Source organism: Protopterus annectens, chromosome 10.part0 (genome assembly GCF_019279795.1).
Source record: "Protopterus annectens isolate FY-2018-M chromosome 10.part0, PAN1.0, whole genome shotgun sequence".
NCBI lineage: Eukaryota > Metazoa > Chordata > Ceratodontiformes > Protopteridae > Protopterus > Protopterus annectens.
The window spans coordinates 572,959,709-572,978,719 of NC_056744.1; the positions used below are offsets into that span (position 1 = coordinate 572,959,709).

Consider the following 19,011-nt stretch of genomic DNA (forward strand, 5'->3'; position numbering starts at 1 on the left):
TAGATAAATCTGTCTTTTCATTTTATGTTTGAAAATAAGCTGTTTTATATATATATATATATATATATATATATATATATATATATATATATATATATATATATATATATAGATATATTTATATACATATATGGGGGAAAAGTCACATCACGTTAATTTTATTATAATGTGAGCAGTATTTAAAACGTATATTGCAGGCATTCTGTTTAAATATATTGTTTTACAAAAAAATAAAAATATGGAGAAATTTAGTTTATTGGAAGATCTAATTGCCATTCTAGATAGACTCAAATATCAGTAGCAACAAATATGTTTCATTACATTCAAAACTCTTCATAGAATGAGATAATTTATGGTTAACAACTGGTTGGGCAGAATTTTAAATATCAGTTAAAGATATTAAGCTGAGTGTCAAAGTTTTTTTTTTTTTTTTTTTTTTACAAAATTGTAATAACTTCATAGAACTCAAAGCACTACTGGGTTTCCTCCAGATGCTCCAGCTTCCTCCCACATTCCAAAGAAATGCAGTAGAGGTAGATTGTACACTCGAAATTGAGTGGTACGGATGAACTACTGCAGCAGGACTAGCCAACTGGTGGTGTAAGTCTTGGCTCGAGATGATTGTCACTGTTGAAAGTGACACTCTGACCACATGTGCAAAATGGGAAAAGGGGTTGAAGATGGATGGATGAACACTCCTCCATGCCCAAAATCTAAAAATCATGATATTGAAACATTTACATCTTTTTTAGTGTAAAATATTTTCAGCCTCCTGTGATTCACACCAGAGAAAATTAATTTTCCTGTTTTTAACTTATCAAAAAGTTATACTGAATACATAATCTTGCAGTTTGCAGATAATAAAGCACACAGTCGTGACAGTATAGTAATAGAATTTTTAAAAACTTTTTCTTAGAGAACTTTCATCTTACGTTACAATTTTTTAGTACATTAAGCAATTCCCAATCTCTGGATCCATACTTTTCATTAGCTTGCATGATTTTAATCTTAAAGCCAGATAAAGACCCCAAAGATGCTAACAGCTCTTGTCTCATAGCTTTACTCAGCATTGACTACAAAATAACCAGTAAATTATTCATAGAAAATGTAAAAAAATCACTTTCATTGCAGTTAATTTGGATTTATTTGTGGAAAAAAAATGAACTTGGCAAATCATATACTACAGGCCATTTTACGTTATTAAAAAATATATAACAGTAAAAGCAAAATTTCAGCTGCTTTCATTTAATTTTATGCATAAGAAGCTTTTGATTTGGTAAATCTAAAATTCTTATTCCAGCAGTTATGTAGTGTTAATTTATTAACATTTGCCTGTTTACAACATTTTAAAAATAGTGGGCAGTATTCATAGTACAGGGCTTTGTATTTTTGTAGTGGTGCTCCAAGAAGAGTGGGGCTACGAGGTTATGCAAATCCAGGACTGTCAGGATGACTATGGAAATGCAGAATACTTTTTCAGAAATGTCCCATTATTTGAAAACATGTAACGTGATTAACGCATAAGCATTACAGGAACAGCTAGTATGCTGTTAAGGGGGTTTACAATTCTGAGCATGAGTTCAATTCTTAAACATAAATCTATACTGAACTCATTTGCATACAGAGTGTATAAATTGCCCTGAAATTATGTCCAACAGCAGCAGATTTCAGTCAGAATACAGAGGTGCGAGGGAATCAGAGGTAGTTCTTTTATATACCTGGACATTTTTACTGGAGGGGTGTGTGCATACTGACATGTTACTGAAGGGGTTGCTTGGGTGAATGTTTCATTTTAGTGCTTTTTCATGTTAGGAAATGTTAAGGGTTGCTGGGGTAAATGATTCATTTGTGTGTCAGGGAAGTGCTTGTGCATACATAGTCAGACTGCTGATGTTCTCTATGGGCAAAGTAATTTATTGTGATTTTAGTGCTTGTGCATACTTCATACAAGCTAATGAAGGGGTTGCTGAGGGAATAATTTATTTGTGTTTCACGGAAGTGCTTGTGCATACTTAGACAAACAAGTTCGCAGACTGCAGCTCCAGTATCAAAGACGAAGAAGCGCATTTAACAATCGGGCTATGAATTGGCATGCTACCCTTTGCAACATTTCTCATTTGCATCTCATTATTTTTCAGGCCTTGCGCATTAGTTTTAATGACCTGTATGAATTGTGCCTTTGCTATGCTTATTGGTAAGCATTAAGAATACCCCTATGTCATTTGCGCAACCGACTATGAATACCGCCCAGTATTGTCCAATGCCAAGTTTTATTTAAAATTCAGTGGTCAGTTATCAAACATTATTACTTAGAAATACAGGGTCAGACAGGGCTGCCCAATATCCCCTACGTTATTTCATTTAAAGATCAAATCAATTATTGTATTAATAGAAAATGATTCTGTAACTCAGTCAATTAATATAATTTTTCAATCAAATTAAAAATTAGAAATCCAGAAAACTTTATTGATCATATTATTACTACTTTATAACAACAACAGCAACAACAAAAAAATCTAACCAGATAGAGAACTAATTATGATAAATATAAATTCTTACCATAAACATTTCACTCTACAAACACTAATCAAGTCATTCCTTTTACTGATAAAATATTTAGGTTGGGCTTATTCTGTAAAAACAAAGTTTTTGTCAGAGGAACAAATCATAGCCATTAATAAATAGCAACATATCATTTGCTGGCCAAATTAACTTGTTTAAATTAAAGGTTTGCCCATATTGCTTCTTATTTCTGTTAAATTCTATCCTTCCTCCGGACACAAAGTGGTTTAACAAAGTTAAAAGAATCTGGAGTTAGTGTTTCCTGGAGATGTGGCTCCCCAAGAATTCCATGTAGCATTATGATACTTCCATTAACAATGATAGGAATTAATCTTATTGAACCATTTTTGTCTTGATCACTCAGTCATTTACAGTTTTCCACTTTATAGAGAAGGAAATTCTTTGATGGGCCAAACAATTTCTGTACAATATGGGATTTCCCCTTCTCCTCTCTGAGCCTTTGCCAGAGTGTGGCCATTGATACTTCTGACCTTGTTTTCAGAGTCTTCTCTAAAGGCACCTAAATACAGGAAATTTGAGAACTGCAATACACAGATATCAAATAAATGATGGCTGTTGTGAAAGTTGTTAAAGTTCTAAACCATCTTTGGACTCCTGGCACATTACAAGTTGTGACAGACAGCACCACTATGATGTGACATGTAACAAACAAGGGGAGGGGAAGATCTTATCCCCTCCTTTGCAGATGGCCATGATACCTTGGGACTTGGCTATTTAAGACATTATTTTCCATCAGGCAACAAACATTTCTTCAGAGCATAATACGTGGAGAGATTCCCTGAGCAGAACTAGGACAGAGCCTCATGAGTGGATGCTACAGCTAACCTGAGAAGTTTTCCAACAAACAGTCCATCAGTGGGGAGTTCCTCAAATAGATCTCTTTGCCTCCAAACACAGCAGACAAGTGCAACTGTTCTGCTCCAGGGCTCCTCATATAGAGACCTAGAAGACATATGTCTTTTCAGTTGCTTGGATAGGGTTGTTTCTGTATGCCTTTTCCTCTAATTTCCACAAGAAAAGGAGTACCTTCCAAAGATGCTGTGGGAGACCTCCTTTTAGCTTTGTCAATACTGGTTCTAACTTCTAATACAGCTAACCAAGGGCAGTCCCAAAAACTGCTACAAAGGATGGACTTGTTTACACAGCACTAGGGATTACTGGTACATCCAAATCTTTGAACACTAAATCTAAGTTTTTATTATATGTTTTTGATTCCATTTAGGCACCTGTATTCTGAGGATATGTTACAGATCTTTAAGCATGCAAGAAAACTTGCTGCTTATAAATCATATCTATCTAAATGGAAAAAAAATTCTCTGTGGTACCAGAACAAAGGACAGAACACTCTCAAGCAAGGGCTCCTATAGATGTTCTTCATGTTTCACTGTTGCAGTCATCACACTTGGGTTATCTGCCTGCAGGTAGCCCTCAGTCGGCTCGAATACCAGAGTCTTGGGATTTCTATGTCAGATGCTGTTGCCTCTTCCATGACGTCAGGTCATCAGGGGTATAAAACATGCAGCCGATGCCATTACAGCAGTCTTTCTTGCCGAGAAGGAGCCGGAAGTAGAAGCAGTTCACAAGTGCCGGTCGGCCGCTACCTGAAATTTTCATTTTTTCAAGTTTCAAACCTGAAGTCTTCTAAAGCTAAGTACCCTGTTGGGGATTCTTTTTTTCTTGCTCTAACTGATGTCAGAAAAAATTAACAATTGTCTTGCCCATGGAAAGCAAATACCTCACAGAGATTTTCATTCTTACTGCGTCACCTGTTTAGGCCCAGACCACGGACGTCCCACCTGTCGGTTTTGTGCCTTGTTTAATGCCCAAACCATTCGTCGGCGGGCTATTTTTGTAGCTAAATTCTTTCGCTCTCATTCTCCGTATTCCAAAATGGGTTCGGTAAGCCACCCGACTATCGATCTTCCAAAAAAGCACAAAGACAGAGACAGACCGCATAGGTCAAAAACTGCCGACGGCACTTCCGTTAAGCTTGTCGTCATTCTGCCGGTACTCAGTGAGGTGGCTTTGCAGCCCCTGATGCCCACTTCTACAGATTCGCAGGCCTCTGCTGAGACCCATTCGGAGTCCAGTATGCCACGAGATGCTTCTTCAATTATGGAACCTGTGGATGTCTCTATCTTAGATGGGTCTGGAGCCGCTGTGCAGGCACCAGCTTCTGAAGGTGTATTCCGCCTTACCGGTATTCATATTAAACTGACAACTTCATTTCCTACTAACACTACAGAGTTTCTCAGGCCCAGAGTTCACACTATGCCTAGAAAACCGACGTCCAAAGTACATGCTCATCCTCCCATGCCACAAAAACAAATGCTTAGAATGGCTGAAGACCTTATTACTCTAATTAGGGGAAGCCAGCCTTCCCCTGCCAAAAGACAAAGAAGTGAATTTCCTTCTGATTTTACAGACCAGGAGTCTGATGACTCTGACCCTTCTGATTACCAAGACACATACCCTTATCTACCTATGATTATTCAGATGCAGAGGAATCCATTCCCTCTACCTCCCCTCCAGAGGATTTCTCTTTTGGTGAAACCTTGCATACCTTAAGAGAGCATTTCCACTGAGAATGCCAGGACTATCCTCAGTCCAAAAAGAGACTCGGGCAATTTTTAGATTTGCCTCAGCACAGGCCCCTAGCTATACCCCCTGTCCTGGATATTGTAGACAATGTCTTCTTGGAGTCCAGTCTTACTCCTGACACCTTACCAACAGGTACTACAGAGTACCTGATTCTCACAAATTTCTTTTTAAGAATTCTACTGTGGATCCAGAGACCATTTCCCATGGACTTAAAGGCATTAAGGCTACTACAGCCAAAAACCCTACCCCTTCAGACAGGGATTCTAGAGCTTTAGACAGATGGGGTAACAAGGTATATACCTCTGCAACTCTTGCCATCAGGGCTTTGAATTGCCAGTTTCACATTTTGAAGTACCAGCAACATATTATAGAACTAATTAAACAAAAAATAGTGTTACTTCCAGATTGTGCAGAAAATAAAGATTTACATGAGTTAATGCATTCTGCAAACCAAGTTAGTAAACATACTTTGCAGTGTGGGTTTGATGCCTTAGAAGCATCTTGCAGGGCTGCTGTCATTTGGTCTGTACTGAGAAGACATGCTTGGCTAAAAGAACAAGTCTTGCCTGACCATGTCAAAGCAAAATTACTAGATGCTCCATTAAATCAGGAGCATTTGTTTGGCACAAAAGCAGAAGTTGTTCTTAAAAAGATGGAAGAAAAAGCTAAATCTATGCAAACAGTCAAATATTTCTTACAGGTGCAGCCACCTAGATTCAGTAGGCATTGGCCTTCAAAAAACTGGTCATTTCCAGCCCCTCTCAGGCCTTCTCAGTCCAAACCCAGGGGAACAGACCACCAAGACTACAGTTTCAGGGTATACAGAAATCTAAACAATGGAGTGTTTCCACCTCAAAACCAGGGAGTGGTAAGCCACCCCCTTATGGAAAAAGTTCACAATGACTTTCCAATTATCCTTCCCAGCCATGCCCAAGTACTTACGCCCTTAGGAGGAAAACTCGCCCTTCATGCAAAAAACTGGATGTCCATTACTCAGGACCGATGGGTTCTAAACATTGTATTCCAGGGGTACAGATTCTACTTTCACTCACTGCCAACACCAAGCGGGTTGCCAGGCCTTCTTCCAAACCAGTGGGCAGAGACTCAAAAGCAAGTACTTTCCCTTCTCCATATCAGAGCTATTCAACCTGTTCCAGTAGAACAAAGGGGACAGGGTTTCTACTCCAGACTGTTTCTGGTGCCCAGAAAAGAGAGCTCTTGGCGCCCTATCCTGGATCTATCAATTCTCAACTGTAAAGCTGTGTACACTTACCATAAATGTGGATGTTCGAGTGTATTCACTGTTGCAGTCCTGGTTTCCCTCCCTCCAACCCCCTGGCTTTCTCTATCCTTTTTACCTATCCTCTTTATGGCCATCTTTTATGGCAGGGTATTTACTGGTAGTCCCAAAATTCAAAATGCTTACATTGCAACAACTTCTTCCTGTGCTAGCCAAGGATGCCTGGTTAGTCACCTTAGACTTAAAAGAAGCTTATCTGCACATCCCCGTAAGGGAGTCTTGCAGGAAATATCTATGTTTCAGGGCAGGCTGTATGCACTTTCAGTTCTGTGCACTTCCCTTTGGCTTATCTACTGCACCCAGAGTGCTCCAGCCATTGCATACTACAGCAGAGAAATATTCAAATCTACCCATACTTGGGTGATTGCCTGATTCAGGCAGACACTCAGGAATTGCTACTTCAGCACCTAGCATTTGTAAAAAGACTTCTAACTTCACTGGGTACACCATCAATGAAAATAAATCATGACTGGTGCCCAGCCAACAAATTGTATTCCTGGGAGCAAGCTTGAACACAACCTCCCAGATGGCATTCCTCACTCCAGAAAAGCAGGTCCATCTGACAAACTATTTCAAAGTAATGGCCAAAAAATCCCAGTTATCTGCAAGGAAAATACTGCAAGCCTTAGGGTTCATGGCCTCATGCATTCTGCTAAGTCCATATGCAAGACTGCATATGAGAAAACTTCAGTGGTACTTAAAAGTCGCTGGTGTCAACATTCTCAGGACCTGGAAACAGTGATTCCTATCATACCTTGTCTAAGGGAAGAGTTCTTTTGGTTGGCAGAAGCATGCAACCACAACAAGGGAATTCCTTTCACTCAACCCCTCGCTACCCAAACCTTGACAACAGATGCCTCAGAGTATGCATGGGGGGCTCACATGGAAGGCAAATGCATTCAAGGCAAATGGAGCCCAGAACAAATTCCCCTGCATATCAGTCAAAAAGAGATGCTAGCTGTACAGAATGCTCTGACAGTCTTCAAACACCTTATCCTTCCAGGACAGCTCCTGATAAAGACAGACAACACCACAGTTATGTGGTACATAAACAAGCAGGGTGGGACTCATTATTACCCCCTCTGCAGGTTAGCCATGGCTCTGTGGAACACAGCCTTGCGCATCCAAGTGCATCTACAAGCTCAATTCTTGCCAGGCAAGCAAAATTCTTTGGCAGACGACTTAAGCAGAAATCCACTGGGCCTTCATGAGTGGAAACTGGAACCCAACTCATTCAAACTTCTAACCCAGAGGTGGACCTTTTTGTCTCCCCCCAAAATCACCAATTTAACAAATTTTGCACCAGGAACCCTCACAGCAGAGCCTGGAAGGTGGACGCCCTATCCTTTACATGGGAACACCTCTCAATTTATGCTTTCCTCCTCTGCCCCTCATCTCAAAAGTACTACTCAAGATCAAACAGGACAGGCCGAGGGCAGTCCTTATTGTACCAGACTGGCCACGCCAGCACTGGTACCCACTCCTACGCAGTCTGACAGCAGTGCTACCCTGGCACCTACATCAGATACCTTCCCTGCTGTCTCAGCAGGAGGGACAGATTTTGCATCCACAGCTGCAAACCCTAAACCTTGCAGCCTGGCTTATCCCATGAATACACCACCAGCATCCCTCAGCAAACAGGTGCTGGACATCATCCTAGAGGCCAGAAGGCCTAGTAGTAGGAAATCCTATACTGAAAAGTGGAAAAGATATTGTTCTTGGAGTCAATCTCAAGGAAAGTACACAGCTGTGCCCAACTTACCTCAAATCCTTGATTACCTAGCAGAGCTGCTCCACAGAGGCCTATCCTTCTCATCCATTAAGATTCATGCCTCTGCCTTCTCAGCTCGTTATAATACTGAGCCTCCTCTCTTTTCTCACCCTCTCATCAAGCAGTTCCTGAGAGGAGCTAACAATTTAAGGCCTCCTAGGAGAGCTCCCACTCCTGCCTGGGACCTTAACTTTGTACTGGAAAATCTCACACTTCCCCCTTTAGAACCTGCTGCTTCAGCAGAGTTAAAATTCCTCTCCTGAAAAACAGCCTTACTTCTAGCTATTACTTCAGCAAGAAGAGTTTCTGAGTTACAGGCACTAATGGTGGTGGAGCCCTTTATTATTTTCCATGCTGACAGGGTTTCCCTTCCTTTTATGCCCAAGGTGGTATCCAGTGCGGCTTTAAACCAATCCATCCATTTGCCAACCTTTTTCCCTAATCCTCAGAATAGAGGGGAAATAATCTTGCACTCCTTGGATGTGCACAGACATCTCAGGTTCTACCTTGACAGGACTAAGCCTTTCAGAAAATCTGACCAGCTACTAGTCATCTTTGCTGCAGGGGCAAAGGGCAAGGCCATTTCGAAGCAAACCATTTCCAAATGGATAGCACACTGCATCCATTTCTGCTACAAGCACCATGGAAATCCTACCCCTCTGGGGATCAGAATTCATTCCACTAGAGCTACTTCAACCTCTACAGCTTTTCCCATGGGGGTACCCACCAGGGACATCCTGGAAGCTGCAACCTGGAGTTCTGTGCACACATTCACCAAGCATTACCACTTACCTATTTTTTCTAAATCCAGAGCTGGATTTGCTACAGCAGTCTTACAAGGCCTGCTAGCCAGCCCCAACGCTTCTCGACTGCCTCCACCCTTCCTCAGCTTTTGGAATCAACCCAAGTGTGATGATGCAACAGTGAAACACGAAGAACATAGTAAAGCTGTGTACACTTACCATAAATGTGGATGTTCGAGTGTATTCACTGTTGCAGTCCTGGTTTCCCTCCCTCCAACCCCCTGGCTTTCTCTCCTTTTTACCTATCCTCTTTATGGCCATCTTTTATGGCAGGGGTATTTACTTTTTATTGGAGGTGTTCCACACCATGTAATAACTTCCTTTTTTGGGGGCTCCTGACATCTAGGGCAAGAAAAACTGATGTAATGGTGTCGGCTGCATGTTTTATACCCATTGACGTCATGGAAGAGGCGATAGCATCCGACACAGAAATCCCAAGACTCTGGTATTCAGGACGACTGAGGGCTACCTGCAGGCAGATAACCCAAGTGTGATGACTGCAACATATTTATGGTAAGTATACACAACTGTACTTTCTGCATTACCTGTTTGAGGTGCTTAACTCTGTCTTAGTGTACACCTCAGTAAAGGTACATCTCTCAGCCATTTCTGCCTGTTTACTTCTGGATATTCTTTAATAACTCTTTTTCAAGTCAGACAGTTTTTAATAAAGTACTGCATTTTAGACCACCATTATCCTTGGGATTTAAACTATGATTTTGAAGTTAATTCATGCTTTCTTTCAACCAGCACTCAGATCTACTCTTAAATTATAAACCTCAAAGACTGTTTTGTTGGTAGCCACAACCTCTCCTAGAAGGGTGTCTGTGTTTACAGACCCTTATGTGCATTCTACCCTTCCTGGTCTTTCATAAAGATGAGATGAGTCTGAGAACCACCCCTGCCTTTATGCCAGAGATGATCTTTGAATTTACCTTTAAACAACAGTGTAGTTCCCCTGTCTTTTATCCTTAACTGCAAAATAAGAGAGAAGGAATTCTTTACTGCTTGGAGATAGATAGCCATCTCTGATTTTATTTAGATAGAACTGGAGTTAAGAAAAAGAAACTGACATTTTGTCTCTTACGATGAAAAGAAAAAGGGATAGCCCTTTTTAAAACTATTTTGAGATGTTTTTCTCTATTAACTTTTGTTCTTCTAGTCATGGCAAGGACCTTCCAAAAATTTTAAAGGCTCATTCTACTATGGTTGCTGCTACCTCAGGAGCATTTTTAAAAGGTGTAGATGTTAGATCCATCATGGGAGCAGCTACTTGGTCCTTTGTTAACACATTTAATGAACTTTGTAAACTGGGTATTTTTAATGGTGCTAGGACTGGATTTGCTAAGATTTCTGTAGGGAATCCTGGACTCTGGTTCAGCTGTTTTCACCCATACTTCTTGAACTTTGAAAATTGTCCCATTTATGAGGAATATTGCAACAATAATGTTAAGAAGAATATTGTACAGTGACTTGCCTTAATGATTGATAAGATATTCATCCCCCTTGGTAATCACTTTCTCTAGTCATATGGGGTATCTTTTCCCATTTATTTATCTATTTCACACTTTATATTCCATTGTAGGACTTGACTTACAGCTGTAGGTTAAGGCCTCCTGCCAGTGGGGCAAAAATGTGCAGAGTTGTTGGCATAGCCGTATGTCCATCTTATATTAACATATTGACTTGTGCTAAGGGCAGATGTATGGCACATGAAGAGGGAGTCTAAGCTTTGTAGACTAGCCAGATGTGTTAGTGTCCTAAAGGATAAGCTCCATTTGTGAGGAACTTATCCCTTAGGATACTAACACATCTGGCTAGTCTACAAAGCTTAGACTCCCTCTTCATGTGCCAACTGTCGCCCAATAGCAATCCTATCACCTTTATCCAAAATATTGGAAAGAGTTGTTCATATTCGACTAATACAGTACCTCCAGAATAACAACCTACTCTCCATATCCCAGCATGGCTTTAGACCTTCCCATAGCACCACGACAGCACTATCATTCACCAACATAGTTAACCACCACAGAAGCAAGGGTCTATTTGTTTCTTCCATATTTTTAGACCTATCAAAAGCCTTTGATATGGTAAATCACAGTCTGATTCTTGATAACCTATCCACCCTAAATATAAGTTCCTCTTCTATGTCATGGTTCAACAGCTACTTATCTGCCCGTCAGCAAGCAGTCCTGTGGCAGGACCAGTTGTCCTCCCTGTTACCAGTAACCATAGGAGTCCCTCAAGGATCCGTCCTTGGCCCATTGCTGTTCTCTTTATTTACAAATCAGATCTCTTCATCCTCTCCCACTGCCTCAATAGTACAATATGCAGATGACTCTACCCTCATATGTGTTGCCCCTACTCTTAATGAAGTGCAAACCCTTACCCAAAATAACTTCACCCTAGCCAAAACTTGGTTCATTAACATCAAACTTCTTAATGCCAAAAAAAACAAACTAATTCTTTTCAGCCCTGGCAGAGCTCTTCCCCTAAATAATACTTTCACCATTAGCTCCAAAGAAAACATTCAGATCAGTCCAACCACACACACTAAACTGTTAGGCATAGAACTAGACAATAACCTGAAGCTCAACATCCACATAGCACAAACCATTAAGAAAGTTAATAAAAAACGTAGTCTCCTATACAGGAACAAACAGTTTATGACAAAACGCACCAAAGTAACCATCGCAAGGACTCATCTTCTATCCACCTTCCTCTATGCCTCTCCCATCTTGACCAATCTCTGCATAACTAATCTAAATAAAATGGAATCTTGCTACAACAAGATTGCCAAGTTTGCTACTGAAGCCTCATATAGGTCCCATCACTGTCTATCCCTTAAGCAACTCAACTGGCTTGAGTTGCCTCATACTTCTACTCAATCAACTCTCTATAGTGCACAAACTCTACTACCTTCCTGAGATAACTCCAGCACTTCAGCAACTAATTTAGCCCCACATTCCCCCTAGAGCCTTAAGATCTAGTAACCAGAACCTCATAACTGTCATCAAACATAAAAGTGAAGCTGGTAAGTCCCTCTTTGCCAACACCATTGCCTGGAACACACTACCAAGCCAAATAACTTCTACCACCTCCTTTAGTCAATTCAAAAAACTCCTGAAAACCCACTAAGTAACTGGCTATGCTCATGCCACTCACCAGGCTAATCCATACCAAGAGAATTTGTCAGGATACAGCTATGTATAAACAGTTTCTCCCCTGAAAGCTTCCAAACCCGTATACATTTGCCTTACAAAACTTATAACTACAAAAGAAAAAAAAATGTACCTCTGATAGTCTACTGTAAGAAATGTTAATCACTAGTATGATGTCCTGCTGTGTGTATATATATGCTATATGTATGTTAATCACCAGCATGTTGTCCTGATGTGAATATATGCCATATGTATGTATGTTCTACTTCTTTTTACTCTCATGTAATGTATTGTAATGTGGAGCTTTTCTCCTTGGGCCTCCACTGAAAATGGACCTGTGTCCAGTCAGACTTTCCCGGTAAATAAATGTAAAATAAAAATAAATAATAAAGTAGAGTCCCTGCTAATTACAGCCTAAGCTGGTTTGCAGGTGTAACAGCTACTTTTATCTGATTAGTTGGATTTTCATTAGGTCTATGGACTACATTAGAAGAAACAGCTCAGAAGAGCTCTTATTTTAGCAGTGGAAAATTACAGAAGACTTTGTGCTTATTGCTCTACTACTCATCTTGTATTGGTTTGTTCTTGTTTTTAGGTAGCTGATCTGGATACCCTCAAACAATCATCCCGCTTGGTCCATTACTGTGCCACACCACTCCTCTTTGATCCTGCTTTCAGACAACAAATCCAAGAAGAGCAGCAAGTTAATCCAGAGGGCAAGGTAAGCTTCCTTGTTTCCTTAGGGCCAGAATATCCACATTTGAATTCATATTGCATTTGTGGGATAGCAGCAACTCTCCTCTGTAGATATGCAGTGTAGCTCTTTGTAGGTGATTTTTCTTTTTAAGAGTTTATTGTGCTTTATGCCTTTAACACCATCAAGTTTTCTCTCTTTTATGCCTGCTTGGACTGAAGAGGTAGTCTTTATTTCATAAGCATGATGTATGTACTTAAGTGCTGTTACCCATTAACTTAACTTTCTGTTCACAAGAAACGTGGTGGATGTTGTAGTCTTTCTGCTCAGCTACGTTTTTTTAGGTTGAATGGTTTGCTTAAGTCTTAATTATTGTTCTTTATTAATTTTCTTCTGTTTTGTCATTTTACTTATTTTTATTATAATGTTAGGATAGTGTGTTGTAATGTTTTTAATATCGTATACATTGTTTAGTTTTTTTAAGCATCACAGTTCTTTAAAGAAATAAACAACTAGGGGAGGCTTGAATTGATTTTTACTTAGTGTTGTGAAGTTTCATTTGGCTTTTTTTAGCTCCCAAGTACTAAACCTCTCTTTGGCACTGGTGACTGGCTGACACGGATGGTAATTAAAGTAACCCACTGGAAGTAACAACAGAGGAGTTGTTCATCCTGTCAGGATGAAATAGACGAACATGCGTGGGCTTTGTTCAAGTAGCTTTATTATGTACAAACACATCAGGATTGATACAAATAACTTTAACTTACATAAACTTATAAACAGACTGTTTCTGTCATACATGCTCACTCTCTGGCTGCACACTCAAAATGGTACTGAATTTAGCACGTGCTTGCTATTTATATATGCACGTTCAGACCTTGGAAATGCTTCTTAAAGGTACAACGCACACACATGTTCTACATCCTCCCTCTTTGAGAAATGAATCATACTTCATTGACGACATTGATTGGCATGCAGTAAATACAAGATAATTCTTATGCATGCATTATACAGAACTAACTACATATAGACAATCATCTCCAGGATGCAGTGTATTTCACACTAGGTCTACAGATGTGACCAAATCATCTGACATAGAATTTGGAATCAGGTTTAGCAAATGGAACTGTCTCTGCTGAATGTTCAACCTTAAGGACATGTGGAACATCATCTGGAATGGAAATTGGAGTTAAGACACATTCTGCAACTGGAACATTGCCTGGATTGCTCTGACATTTAGAGTCTGTATCACAGGAGCAATGCTGCAATATCAGTTCTGATACAGGAAGATGATGTCTGCAATTTCTGCTGTACCCCACACCCTCAGATTTTGCAAAATAGGATCTCGGCTTGGCACATATACCTGTTACTTGACCAATCTGGTCAAAACCTTTTGCCGTTTGTATCCTTACTGTCTGTCCTTTTTTTCAGTGAACGAAGAAATCTGTTCGATCTGAAGTAGTTGTCTTCATTTGATCTTCAACCTGTGGGTTCACAGATCTGTATTGGATCCAACTCAGCTGCATATCTAAAATCTGATCCGAGCTCAAAGCTCCTCCCCTTACCCATAATGCCGCGGTCTCCTTCCTCTCTTCAGATCTCGTTTGCCGTCTGTAAAGTCTGCATCATGGTCTGAGATCTCTGCATTGTAAGTGTGGTAAGTGTTGTTTTTTGGGGTTAACTCTCTCTCTCTCTCTCGATCTCTCCCTAGTTAACATCTTTCTGTTTTCTTTCTACCTCCCCTTTCACTTGGTCGCTGCTTTAAAAAAAAAGTTCTTTTTTTTTTCTCTTCTGTTAGCGTGTGTGTTTGAGTGCTTGTGTGTGTGCCGGGCCTGCTTTGGGGAAACATCGGACACTCCCAAGCCAGGGTTCAGAAAGTGTACAGAGTGTAGCCATAAGCTTTCCCCAGCCGATAACCACACTTTGTGCGTAGTGTGTCTGGGCACAGCCCACCTTCAGACGTTCTGCTCCATCTGTGCTGGGTTTAATCCCCAGACACTGAAGGTCAGGAGGGATAAGTTAATACTTAAGGGCATTCTTCCCTCTTCTGGGACTCAAATCCCTACACCCCCAGCTTCTGCTTTTACCTCCTCCCCAGCCTCAAGGACTCAAACACTCTCCAAAAGGCCCAGGGATGGGGATAAGTCATCTAAGAAAGATAGGCTGAGAAAACGATCTCCAGCTCTGACTAGTCCTCCACCTAAATCGAGGTCGGCTCTCAGACCACAGTCTCCCTGGCTCAGTTCTCCCCAGAGCTGGAGGAGCCCCGGGTCTGGTCGCCGATGAAGCTTCTCCTCACCGCCCTCCCAGGCTGGTATAGATCACCTCTTTCTTCCTCTCCACCCGGAGCATTAGTGAAATGGAGATGGACAGGATGATACGGAAATGTATCCGCACCCAGATTCAGATGGGAGTCTTGCCTGCCCCCTCTCCCTCCAGAGTAGGGAGCATGCAGCCCTTTTTCACTCCGATTATTCCTTCTCCGATCTGACCTTTGGTTTTGGAGCCCTTGAATCCGAAGTCTCTCAGGGATGAGGGGTCAGTGCCGACAGTACCTTCTACCTCTATGCCAGGTATGACTTTGAGCAGGTCGTATCCGACTAGGTTGGGTCCGACAAGCTATCAGAGCAGTAGGGTTGGTGTTGGCTCAGAGTGTGTCAGAGAGCAGCCTTCCGTCGGTATCTCAGTGCTTGGAGGCTTGGTTCTGGCTCCCCCATTGGGTCAGAGGGTGATGCCTCCTATTGGCCTTTCTCAGGATGCCTATTCCCCTTTGGCTTTTGATGTGGTGGAGAGGGTTCTCTCGATTACGTCGAGACCCTTGACCATCTCGGGCTCAGACTCTGTCCTGACTCCTCCTGTTTCGGGTATAATTCCAGCCATCCTACCATCTCAGGGACAGCCTGCCACCACTTTGCCTCAGGAAACTTCCGCATGAGAGCAGCAAGACATTGGCGTGTCTCCCCAGAGATCCCCACTGTGGAGATGCCTTGCAAATGTACATGCAAAAGGAGGCACTTTGACTCCCCACTGGAGTCTCTCACTGAAAACACCAATTTGGAGGAAGGGGAAGGTTCCCACCGGTCACCCGCCAAGGATGTCTCCTTTTGAGACATCATGGAACTCCTCTGCAAGCGGGGGGGGGGGGGTTGGGGGGGTGATCTCAGAAACCAACCTTGGACGAATCTGTGTTCCTTGAGGCATTTGGCGCAGGACCCTCTACTTCCTGAGGGTCCCCTTCTGCAGATCCTTTAGTGGACCTGATAATATATTGGGCGTGGAAGGAACTGGACATGGTGGAGCCTATTCCCAAATGCTTGGATAAAGTTTTGAGCCCCCCTTCAGATAGGTCACACTGGAATAAGGGGTCCCTGGTTGATACTGTGGTGGTGGCAGCTGCCACTAGGAAAGAGCTCGCTCAAGAGAGCTCTACGGTTCAACCTCTGGAGCAAATGTCAGGAGTGATGGACCACTTCAGGAAGTGGGTGTACTCTTCAGTAACTTTTTCTGTAAGAGTGCTGAATTATATGGCACATGTGATTCAGATGCAGCGAGACGAAGGAGATAGCTGAGTCAACCCCTGAGTCCACGTCGGCAGAGGGCAAGAAGAAGTTTTCCGCTTGTATAGCCACTCTAAAGTCAGTCCCGAATACTTCTGTGCATCTCCTCTCCCATGCTATCGAGGGAGCCACTAGAGCAGCTGGTACAGGCATTGCCATCAGGCGACATGCTTGAGTCAGGCTCTGTCAGTTCTCTGAACCTTTTAAGACGTCATTTACCGATGTCTTGTACAATGGTTCCTCCCTGTTTGGAAAGTCGGTACGTGAGCTGTTAGTTCAGACTGAGAAGGACGGGTAGACTCTGTCTGCTGTCGGGATCTGTTTCTCTGCCCCTCAATGATCCTTTTCTAGGAATCAGTGAGGGACTAAGAAGATGTGGTTCCGGAAATCTCAGACTTTTCCCTGAGACACTCAGGACTCACCTTCCCTCAGGGGCAGAGGGGGATATGTTAGATCTCACCCTAGAGGCAAAGGGGGGTCCGAGAAATTACAGGTCTCGAGAACCTTTCTCGGACAGACCCGCACAGCAGCCCTGAAGGGTTGCCCAACTGCTTGTCTCTGGAGGCATTCGGGGGCCGGTTATCGCTACTTCTAATGGCATGGGAGTCCATCACAGCAGGTCATTGATTGTTGCAGATTATATCCAGAAGTTATTCATTCCCATTTCTCGAGCCACCTCTACCACCAAAACACCTCCTGGATGTTCCACAAATGCACAGGGAGGATGCATCACTGGAAACAGCAAAGCTGCTAGAAAAATGGGTCATCCAGCATGCCCCCCCAAAACCAGTCCAGATTAGGCATTTATTCCAGGTTCTTTTTAGTGCCAAAGAAGACAGAGGACCCAAGACCAATTCTGGATCTATCCATCTTGAACCTGTCAGTGGCCAAGACGAAATTCCGGATGGTCACCCTCAGTTTATCCTGCCCTTCCTGCATGAGAAGGATTGGATGTACTTGACTGACCTCCAGGAGGCATACTATCATTTCAGGATGGACAGATGCTCTCAGAGGTTCCTCTGTTTCTGGCTAGGAGCCAATCATTATCAGTTCAGAGCGTTCCCCTTTGGTCTCACCACAGTCCCCAGAGTATTTACCAAAGTGATGTCAGTAGTAGTGGCTCACCTGAGACTCCAGGGAATTCAGGTATTTCCCTACCTGGACAATTGGCTCCTTCCTGCCCCTTCCAGGCATCAGTTTTGTCAAGTGAGGGATTCCTTTATACTACTGGCCCACAAGTTAGGCATCACCATCAATCTCAGCAAATCATCTCTGGCCCCAGTTCAGACCTTAGACTTCATTGGGGCTCTGTTAGACACAATTCAGACAATAGTTTTCCTTACTCCAGGTAATCTGAAAGCTAAATGTTCTTTACACTGTTCAGATTCACTCTCAGACGGTAAATGTGGTACTACGGGCGTTGGGGTCCATGGCGGCCATGATCAGTCTTTTACCCTTGGCGCTTCTTCACATGCGAATCCTTCAGTGGACCCTTTCTGTACAGTGTCCTCTGTTAGATCTCTCATTGTCTCACCCTGTTAGAATCTCTCAAGTGTGCAGGAACTCTCTCTGGTGGTGGATTCATTCCCCGGATCTGGTCCGGGGACATACTTTTCTCCCATCATTTCCCAAGGCCACTGTGACTACGGACGCCTCCCAGCTGGGGTGAGGGGGGCTATTGCTCAGGAAGGACAGTTCAAGGCACATGGTCCCCAATGAGGCCACTTTGCATATCAGCGTCCTGGAGATGAGGGTGGTGCTTCTCGCATTGCAGGCTGTCCATGCCCATTTTCTCTCAGCAACGATTGATATACAGACAATATGTCGGTAGTCTGGTACATCAACAAACGGGGGGGGGGGCAGATCTTATCCCCTTTGTCACGAAGCCATGAGAGTGTGGGAATGGGCGATCTCCACCGGCCATTTTCTGGTGGCAGCACACATTCTGGGATGGTCCAACATTCTAGCAGAGAGGCTCAGCAGTTCTATCCTGATGCTTTACGAGTGATTTCTGTATCCTTCAGTAGCAGAACACATCTCTCACAAGTAGGGTCAGCCTTGCTGCGATCTATTCCCTTCTCCTTCCAACACAAAACGCAGCGAGTTCTTCACTCTGAATCCTCCTCAGGGGGAAGGCCCCAGAGATGCTCTGACTTATGCTTGGCCTCCCGGTCTTCTGCATGCTTATCCTCCTCTACGCTTGATACCACAATTTCTTCAGAAAGCTTGCAGGCTGGGGAGCTTTGTGATCCTCATTGCCCCATTCTAGCCTCGTCAAGTCTGGTTTCCCTCTCTGTGGTCTCATCTGGTGGCTCCATCATGGACATTGGATCATGTTCCGGATCTCATTTCTCATCCCTCAGGGATTCCCCCTCCAGACCTGGACAGTCTAAAGCTCACTGCTTGGTTTCTCCAGTTCCCATGATTATCAGAACTCCTGGTTTATCGTCTCCCGTCAAACGAATTCTGGTGGCGGCTCATAAGTATTCTACCAGGAAGGTGTACTACAGCAAGTGGAAACATTTTTCTATATAAGCTTCG

The 19,011-nt window shown here is 42.6% G+C and overlaps 1 protein-coding gene across 2 annotated transcripts in view; it reads left to right on the forward strand.

Annotated features, from left to right (window-relative positions):
- Positions 1–19,011, forward strand: part of SZT2 (SZT2 subunit of KICSTOR complex) — a 3,556,133-nt gene that overhangs the window by 2,682,853 nt on the left and 854,269 nt on the right. For both annotated transcript variants that reach the window (XM_044085412.1, XM_044085413.1), the window contains exon 61: positions 12,815–12,940. In XM_044085412.1, the coding sequence (XP_043941347.1) occupies positions 12,815–12,940 (126 nt within the window). The remainder of the gene's footprint in view (positions 1–12,814; positions 12,941–19,011) is intronic.